Source organism: Panulirus ornatus, chromosome 40 (assembly GCF_036320965.1).
Source record: "Panulirus ornatus isolate Po-2019 chromosome 40, ASM3632096v1, whole genome shotgun sequence".
Taxonomy (NCBI): Eukaryota; Metazoa; Arthropoda; class Malacostraca; order Decapoda; family Palinuridae; genus Panulirus; species Panulirus ornatus.
Window position 1 is genome coordinate 8999849 of NC_092263.1, and position 10404 is coordinate 9010252.

General features: G+C 45.5%; 1 protein-coding gene across 1 annotated transcript in view; it reads left to right on the plus strand.

Moving 5' to 3' along the window:
* Nucleotides 1-6490, plus strand: part of LOC139761347 (uncharacterized) — a 20952-nt gene extending 14462 nt beyond the window's left edge. The window contains exons 3-4 of the mRNA XM_071685428.1: nt 1669-1790; nt 5392-6490. Of these exons, the coding sequence (XP_071541529.1) occupies nt 1669-1790; nt 5392-5514 (245 nt within the window). The 3' untranslated portion in view covers nt 5515-6490. The remainder of the gene's footprint in view (nt 1-1668; nt 1791-5391) is intronic.
* Nucleotides 6491-10404: the final 3914 nt, after the last annotated feature.

Below are 10404 nucleotides of genomic sequence, written 5' to 3' on the forward strand. Positions count from 1 at the left end.
AGGTGAGTTTGAATGGAGAAAAACTGGAGGAAGTGAAGTGTTTTAGATATCTGGGAGTGGATCTGGCAGCGGATGGAACCATGGAAGCGGAAGTGGATCACAGGGTGGGGGAGGGGGCGAAAATTCTGGGAGCCTTGAAGAATGTGTGGAAGTCGAGAACATTATCTCGGAAAGCAAAACTGGGTATGTTTGAAGGAATAGTGGTTCCAACAATGTTGTATGGTTGCGAGGCGTGGGCTATGGATAGAGTTGTGCGCAGGAGGATGGATGTGCTGGAAATGAGATGTTTGAGGACAATGTGTGGTGTGAGGTGGTTTGATCGAGTAAGTAGCAGAAGAGGGTGTTTTGAAGTGGTTTGGGCACATGGAGAGGATGAGTGAGGAAAGATTGACCAAGAGGATATATGTGTCGGAGGTGGAGGGAACGAGGAGAAGAGGGAGACCAAATTGGAGGTGGAAAGATGGAGTGAAAAAGATTTTGTGTGATCGGGGCCTGAACATGCAGGAGGGTGAAAGGAGGGCAAGGAATAGAGTGAATTGGAGCGATGTGGTATACCGGGGTTGACGTGCTGTCAGTGGATTGAATCAAGGCATGTGAAGCGTCCGGGGTAAACCATGGAAAGCTGTGTAGGTATGTATATTTGCGTGTGTGGATGTGTATGTATACACATGTGTATGTGGGTGGGTTGGGCCATTTCTTTCGTCTGTTTCCTTGCGCTACCTCGCTAACGCGGGAGACAGCGACAAAGCAAAATAAATAAATATAAATAAATAGATTAGATTCTATAATGTTATTAGATTATATAATAAGATTATTAGTTATTAGATTCTATAATGTTATTAGATTATATAATTATAAGATTCTATAAGATTATATAACATGACCACATTAACCAGCCTAATGAGTGATTATGTCATTATATATGATTATATCATAACCCTGAGGGTGAGGGGGGCCCATCATGACCCTTATAGCTGAGGGAGCTAAGGCTCAAATCCCCAGCCACTCAGGGTCGTTACGTACTACGATCGTCCACACGCCGCGAGGGTCGAACAACCGAACGAAGCAATTCGGAGCGTATTTCACAAGTCTTCGCCACGTGTCCACGGACGATCATAAATGAAATCGCTTCTCTCTCTCTCTCTCTCTCTCTCTCTCTTCTCTCTCTCTCTCTCTCTCTTTTCTTCTCTCTCTCTTCCCTCTCTCTCTCTCTCTCTCTTCCCCCCCCCTCTCTCTCTCTCTCTCTCTCTCTCTCTCTCTCTCTCTCTCTCTCTCTCTCTCTCTCTCTCTCTCGTCATACACAATTGGGGTCATAATGTCATATAGCCAGCGGTCATCTGTCCTCCCCAGGGGGGGTGGTCAGGTCAAAGGTCGTGCCATCCTACCCAAGGTCAAAGGTCGAGCCCGTAATGTTCTAAGGTCGTATCCATCACGCCCAGTATTGACCTTCAAGTTTGAATTTGAACTTTACCTCTTGTTATTTTTTTTGACTTAGATGATAAACTGCTTGACCTCTGACCTCCTTCCGTAACTCCGCCTCCCTCCCCCCTATGAGTCCACGGGGGGAAATATGAAACACGACAAGTTGCCAAGTGCAGTTTCGTGTAATAATCACATCATCAGGAGGTGAGGGAGGCTAATGACCCATTTTCTCTGGCCCACACACAGGAGGGGAGCCTGATTACGACCCTAACAACCCTCCCTACCCGACCTTCAGCCAGGTTCCTCCCACCTCCTTCACCTGTGAGGGTCGCTGGGGCATCTTCGTGGACCATGAGGCCAGCTGTCAGGTGAGACACATACCAGCTGTTTCGTTATAGACTAGCTGTTTATATTATTATTTATTATACTTTGTCGCTGTCTCCCGCGTTTGCGAGGCAGCGCAAGGAAACAGACGAAAGAAATGGCCCAACCCACCCCCATACACATGTATATACATACGTCCACACACGCAAATATACATACCTACACAGCTTTCCATGGTTTACCCCAGACGCTTCACATGCCTTGATTCAATCCACTGACAGCACGTCAACCCCGGTATACCACATCGCTCCAATTCACTCTATTCCTTGCCCTCCTTTCACCCTCCTGCATGTTCAGGCCCCGATCACACAAAATCTTTTTCACTCCATCTTTCCACCTCCAGTTTGGTCTCCCACTTCTCCTCGTTCCCTCCACCTCCGACACATATATCCTCTTGGTCAATCTTTCTCACTCATTCTCTCATGTGCCCAAACCATTTCAAAACACCCTCTTCTGCTCTCTCAACCACGCTCTTTTTATTTCCACACATCTCTCTTACCCTTACGTTACTTACTCGATCAAACCACCTCACACCACACATTGTCCTAAAACATCTCATTTCCAGCACATCCATCCTCCTGCGCACAACTCTATCCATAGCCCACGCCTCGCAACCATACAACATTGTTGGAACTACTATTCCTTCAAACATACCCATTTTTGCTTTCCGAGATAATATATATATATATATATATATATATATATATTATATATATATATATATATATATATATATCTATATATATGGAGAAGGCATATGATAGAGTTGATAGAGATGCTTTGTGGAAGGTATTAAGAATATATGGTGTGGGAGGCAAGTTGTTAGAAGCAGTGAAAAGTTTTTATCGAGGATGTAAGGCATGTGTACGTGTAGGAAGAGAGGAAAGTGATTGGTTCTCAGTGAATGTAGGTTTGCGGCAGGGGTGTGTGATGTCTCCATGGTTGTTTAATTTGTTTATGGATGGGGTTGTTAGGGAGGTGAATGCAAGAGTTTTGGAAAGAGGGGCAAGTATGAAGTCTGTTGCGGATGAGAGAGCTTGGGAAGTGAGTCAGTTGTTGTTCGCTGATGATACAGCGCTGGTGGCTGATTCATGTGAGAAACTGCAGAAGCTGGTGACTGAGTTTGGTAAAGTGTGTGAAAGAAGAAAATTAAGAGTAAATGTGAATAAGAGCAAGGTTATTAGGTACAGTAGGGTTGAGGGTCAAGTCAATTGGGAGGTAAGTTTAAATGGAGAAAAACTGGAGGAAGTAAAGTGTTTTAGATATCTGGGAGTGGATCTGCAGCGGATGGAACCATGGAAGCGGAAGTGAATCATAGGGTGGGGGAGGGGGCGAAAATTCTGGGAGCCTTGAAGAATGTTTGGAAGTCGAGAACATTATCTCGGAAAGCAAAAATGGGTATGTTTGAAGGAATAGTGGTTCCAACAATGCTGTATGGTTGCGAGGTGTGGGCTATGGATAGAGTTGTGCGCAGGAGGGTGGATGTGCTGGAAATGAGATGTGTGGTGTGAGGTGGTTTGATCGAGTAAGTAATGTAAGGGTAAGAGAGATGTGTGGAAATAAAAAGAGCGTGGTTGAGAGAGTAGAAGAGGGTGTTTTGAAATGGTTTGGGCACATGGAGAGAATGAGTGAGGAAAGATTGACAAAGAGGATATATGTGTCAGAGGTGGAGTGAACGAGGAGAAGTGGGAGACCAAACTGGAGGTGGAAAGATGGAGTGAAAAAGATTTTGAGTGATCGGGGCCTGAACATGCAGGAGGGTGAAAGGCGTGCAAGGAATAGAGTGAATTGGAACGATGTGGTATACCGGGGTCGACGTGCTGTCAATGGATTGAACCAGGGCATGTGAAGCGTCTGGGGTAAACCATGGAAAGTTGTGTGGGGCCTGGAGGTGGAAAGGGAGCTGTGGTTTCGGTGCATTATTACATGACAGCTAGAGACTGAGTGTGAACGAATGGGGCCTTTGGTGTCTATTCCTAGCGCTACCTCGCACACATGAGGGGGGAGGGGGTTGTTATTCCATGTGTGGCGAGGTGGCGATGGGAACAAATAAAGGCAGACTATGAATTCTGTACATGTGTATATATGTTTATGTCTGTGTGTGTATATATATGTGTACATTGAGATGTATAGTATGTATATTTGCGTGTGTGGACGTGTATGTATATACATGTGTATGTGGGCGGGTTGGGCCATTCTTTCGTCTGTTTCCTTGCGCTACCTCGCTAACGCGGGAGACAGCGACAAAGCAAAATAAAATAATAATAAAAAAAGAAATATACATATATATATTATATATATATATATATATATATATATATATATATGTGTGTGTGTGTGTGTGTGTGTGTGTGTGCGCGCGCGCGTGCTTGCATGTGTGTGTGTGTGTGTGTGTGTGTGTTACCGGACTCCGCCTGCTTGGGGTGACGCCGCGTGTGAAGAGCCACATGGGAAGGATCGCATCACTGGGAACTTCTCCCACCCAAGGTGTCTACCCTCCCCTGCTACGGGAAGTAGCGCAATCGTGCGCTACGGAAGCTCATAACGAGAGAACCAGTGGTTATCCACCATTCCCATTCAAGGCCACTAATCATTAAGTTTAAGTAGACATCAAATTATAAGTGTATCAATACTTATGTTGAAGTAAAGATCCAAAATTCGAAAGCGACCATCAACACCGCTTGATTCGAAGCCATGGCTGTTGCACTATGCAAATTTAACAACAATTTCAAATGTAACAATATAAATATATTCTACTTACCACAAGTAAGGCCGTCTTCTTACCCGGTGTGGCAAAAAAATTCAAAATATCCAAGAAAATACCGCGAGACGAAGGTGTTATGGCGTAAACTTTGGTCGTACGTCTGCACAGGTCAGGCGCCATGCGCAGACTGGCTCAGCTGAGCTGCGCACCACGACTGCCATCTGGTGGCGGAAGTTGGTAAACGGAAGTTTGTTTATAGTAACTTATTTTACTATGCGTTAATGGGAATTATATATATATATATATATATATTTTATATATATATATATATATATATATATATATATATTTATATATATATATTTCTTTCTTTCAATCTATTCGGCATTTCCCGCATTAGCGAGGTAGCGTTAAGAACAGAGGACTGGACCTTTGAGGGAATATCCTCACCTGGCCCCCTTCTCTGTTCCTTCTTTTGGAAAAATTAAAAAAAAATGAGAGGGGAGGATTTTCAGCCACCTGCTCCTCCCCTTTTAGTCGCCTTCTTCGACACGCAGGGAATACGTGGCAAGTATTCTTTCTCCCCTATCCCACCCAGGGATAATATATATATATATATATATATATATATATATATATATAATATATATATATATTATATATTATATATATATATATATTCAACTTAACCATTAAAATTAGCATTTGCTAATTAATGGCTATACATATTTCAAGGTTTGTATACTTCAACTGACTTCCCCAAACCCATAAAATGATAAATATCTTTAATAAAGTCATCAATGTATGCATAAATATATGAAAAAATCTAGTCATGTCTTTAATTAAATATATATTTTTTTATTTTTCTTTTGTCCTTGCAGGTGTTTCATATCTGTAGGAACCCATACAAGTACAGCTTCCTGTGTCCCAACGCCACGCTCTTCCACGCCAACTACCAGGTCTGTGACCACTACTACAACGTCCCCTGCGGCCCAGCCAACTAACCAGCCAACCACCTGGACCAAGCAGCCTAGCCAACGTCTCTCGCCATGATCTAGCCAACGTCTCTACCCACGATCTAGCCAACGTCTCTACCCACGATCTAGCCAACGTCTCTACCCACGACCTAGCCAACGTCTTCCCACGATCTAGCCAAAATCTCGCCGAGATATAGCCAACGTCTCCTAGGAATCTAGCCCATCTCTCGCCACGACTGAGGCAAAATATCGCGGATATATCGCCGACATCTACTCTCGAGATTTAGCCAATATCTCGCCATGATTTAGGCAAACTATCATCGATATATAGCCGACATCTACCCCCCCCCCCCCCATGTGTGGTTTAGCCAATATCTCGCCGAGATATTGGCTAAAACATCTCGTCAGGATCTAGCCAATGCCCCGCCCAGACTTAACATGAACCAAGATCCAACCAATGTCTCGTCACGTGTTAGCCAATATCTCTCCGAGATCTAGCTAATATCTCTCCGAGATCTAGCCAATATCTCGCTATGATCTAGCCAATATCTCGCTATGATCTAGCCAATATCTCGCTATGATCTAGCCAATATCTCGCTATGATCTAGCTAATATCTCGCTATGATCTAGCCAACATGACCGTAGCCGAGATCGCGCCAACACCTCGCCAAGGATCAAAACAAAATACAGTCGGGACTTTCAAATGGCCGAACAAAATTTCCTTTCCTCGCCATTTATCAGAACTTAATGTTAATATCTCAATAAATTCTTTATCATTTCATTAACAAAAGTGTATAAACCAGTACAAATATTTTGTAAAAATAAAAGAATATTCGCGTTGCTGTGATTACACGATGAAACTCCTGGGAAAAAAAAATTGTTTAAGATACAGGAACATTCCGATTTTTGTAAATAAATAAATAAATAAATATATATATATATATATATATATATATATTAATATATATATATATATATATATATATATATATATATATATATATATATATATATATATATCGGTAAAAGCCATAAGAATTGAAATAAATGAGCAGTGTAATATATTAGAACTTTTATTATATATTTTTCTGTATTCATATGTAATGGACACAAGTTTTGGGTGGGGAGCTGATGGAAGTGGTAGACATCTTATTATTTCACCTTAATAACACATATTCAGAGAGTTTAATAAGAATCTTTTACTAATATGTGAAAGTTTATTATTTACCCTATCATGTAACATTCATGAACATAGTCATCATCGGTGAGTTCATGTGAATAAACCATAATTAGGGAAATAACTAGGAAATAACTAGGTGAGAATTTTCCCAGTTCAAATCAGTGAATTACAGAAATGGAAGAAAAATCCGAACACAGGTTAATGAAATGCCTTCTGCAATTTTTGCCGTCGTAGTTTATATATATATATATATATATATATATATTATATATATATATATATATATATATATATATATATATATATATATATTTTACCATCCAAACAGAATCTTTTTTTATTTCCTCTGAAGCCACTGTGGCCCTTCACCTGAGACTCTGAAGCCACTGTGGCCCTTCACCTGAGACTCTGAAGCCACTGTGTCCCTTCACCTGAGGCTCTGAAGCCAGTGGCCCTTCACCTGAGACTCTGAAGCCACTGTGTCCCTTCACCTGAGGCTCTGAAGCCAGTGGCCCTTCACCTGAGACTCTGAAGCCACTGTGTCCCTTCACCTCAGGCTCTGAAGCCAGTGGCCCTTCACCTGAAACTCTGAAGCCACTGTGTCCCTTCACCTCAGGCTCTGAAGCCACTGTGGCCCTTCACCTCAGGCTCTGAAGCCACTGTGGCCCTTCACCTGAGACTCTGAAGCCACTGTGTCCCTTCACCTCAGGCTCTGAAGCCACTGTGGCCCTTCACCTGAGACTCTGAAGCCACTGTGGCCCTTCACCTGAGGCTCTGAAGCCACTGTGGCCCTTCACCTGAGGCTCTGAAGTCACTGTGGCCCTTCACCTGAGACTCTGAAGCCACTGTGGCCCTTCACCTGAGGCTCTGAAGTCACTGTGGCCCTTCACCTGAGACTCTGAAGCCACTGTGGCCCTTCACCTCAGACACTGAAGCCACTGTGGCCCTTCACCTGAGACTCTGAAGCCACTGTGGCCCTTCACCTGAGGCTCTGAAGCCACTGTGGCCCTTCACCTGAGACTCTGAAGCCACTGTGGCCCTTCACCTGAGGCTCTGAAGCCACTGTGGCCCTTCACCTGAGGCTCTGAAGTCACTGTGGCCCTTCACCTGAGACTCTGAAGCCACTGTGGCCCTTCACTGAGGCTCTGAAGTCACTGTGGCCCTTCACCTGAGACTCTGAAGCCACTGTGGCCCTTCACCTCAGACACTGAAGCCACTGTGGCCCTTCACCTGAGACTCTGAAGCCACTGTGGCCCTTCACCTGAGGCTCTGAAGCCACTGTGGCCCTTCACCTGAGACTCTGAAGCCACTGTGGCCCTTCACCTGAGACTGGGCCATACGCAACACCCCAGACCCAGCCTCCCCCACAGAACACTACGCCAGCCTCTGCGTATTCTGTTCGAGAGGTGAAGAGATGTTGCGTAATAATAATATTCGATTTAATTCATATATTTCTCAAAAGGTGAAGTAAATATGGATTATATATTCGGTCATAATAAGAGAAGATTGGAGGAATATTCCCCACGAAGATTGGAGGGATATTCCCCACGAAGATTGGAGGGATATTCCCACGAAGATTGGAGGGATATTCCCCACGAAGATTGGAGGGATATTCCCCACGAAGATTGGAGGAATATTCCCCACGAAGATTGGAGGAATATTCCCCACGAAGATTGGAGGGATATTCCCCACGAAGATTGGAGGAATATTCCCCACGAAGATTGGAGGGATATTCCCCACGAAGATTGGAGGGATATTCCCCACGAAGATTGGAGGGATATTCCCCACGAAGATTGGAGGGATATTCCCCACGAAGATTGGAGGGATATTCCCCACGAAGATTGGAGAAATATTCCCCACGAAGATTGGATGAATATTCCCCACGAAGATTGGAGGGATATTCCCCACGAAGATTGGAGGGATATTCCCCACGAAGATTGGAGGGATATTCCCCACGAAGATTGGAGAAATATTCCCCACGAAGATTGGAGGAATATTCCCCACGAAGAGATGAGCAATATCGTCATACTCACCATAGGAGTAATATCTATTCGATCCACTTATATCTATCAGTGTAGTAAACATAGGTTATACCTGGGTCATGATAAATATAGGTTATATATTTAGTCATGATAGGAGGGGTATTATCCCGGGGGAGGGAGGGGGTGTATCATGGAGGGGTATTACCCCGGGGGAGAGGAGGGGTATATCATGGAGGGGTATTACCCCAGGGGAGGGAGGGGGTGTATCATGGAGGGGTATTACCCCAGGGGAGGGAGGGGGTATATCGTGGAGGGGTATTACCCCGGGGGAGAGGAGGGGGTGTATCATGGAGGGGTATTACCCCAGGGGAGGGAGGAGGTGTATCATGGAGGGGTATTACCCCGGGGAGAGGAGGGGTGTATCATGGAGGGGTATTACCCCAGGGGAGGGAGGGGGTGTATCGTGGAGGGGTATTACCCCAGGGGAGGGAGGGGGTATATCGTGGAGGGGTATTACCCCGGGGGAGAGGAGGGGGTGTATCATGGAGGGGTATTACCCCAGGGGAGGGAGGGGGTGTATCGTGGAGGGGTATTACCCCGGGGGAGGGAGGAGGTGTATCATGGAGGGGTATTACCCCGGGGGAGAGGAGGGGTATATCATGGAGGAGTATTACCCCAGGGGAGGGAGGGGGTATATCGTGGAGGGGTATTACCCCGGGGGAGAGGAGGGGGTGTATCATGGAGGGGTATTACCCCAGGGGAGGGAGGAGGTGTATCATGGAGGGGTATTACCCCGGGGGAGAGGAGGGGGTGTATCATGGAGGGGTATTACCCCAGGGGGAGGGAGGGGGTGTATCGTGGAGGGGTATTACCCCAGGGGAGGGAGGGGGTATATCGTGGAGGGGTATTACCCCGGGGGAGAGGAGGGGTGTATCATGGAGGGTATTACCCCAGGGGAGGGAGGGGGTGTATCGTGGAGGGGTATTACCCCGGGGGAGGAGGAGGTGTATCATGGAGGGGTATTACCCCGGGGGAGAGGAGGGGTATATCATGGAGGAGTATTACCCCAGGGGAGGGAGGGGGTATATCGTGGAGGGGTATTACCCCGGGGGAGGGAGGGGGTGTATCATGGAGGGTATTACCCCAGGGGAGGGAGGGGGTGTATCATGGAGGGGTATTACCCCGGGGGAGAGGGGGGGTGTATCATGGAGGGGTATTACCCCGGGGGAGGGAGGGGGTGTATCATGGAGGGGTATTACCCCAGGGGAGGGAGGGGGTGTATCATGGAGGGGTATTACCCCAGGGGAGGGAGGAGGTGTATCATGGAGGGGTATTACCCCGGGGGAGAGGAGGGGGTGTATCATGGAGGAGTATTACCCCAGGGGAGAGGAGGGGTATATCATGGAGGAGTATTACCCCAGGGGAGGGAGGAATACCCCGTGTCAGTAATGGGAGGAATATCGGGTGAATATTGTAATGGACACATACACGACAGTGAATATTAAGATCTTTATTATTATCATTATTGCCAGTGTTTTCACCTTCATGTCCTCGTCTTCATATTGATCTATTATATTATCTAAGCTTATATTGACCCTGAACATGACTATAGTATTTTACTCTAATATTTCTTTTTCCTTTTACAATTCTTTTACAACCTCGACTCTTGTCGCTGCGTAAAAATCATATATATTTATTTATTTATATAGAAAGGTACATGACTTTGGCAACACTTGAACGGCCATGACAGTGTGG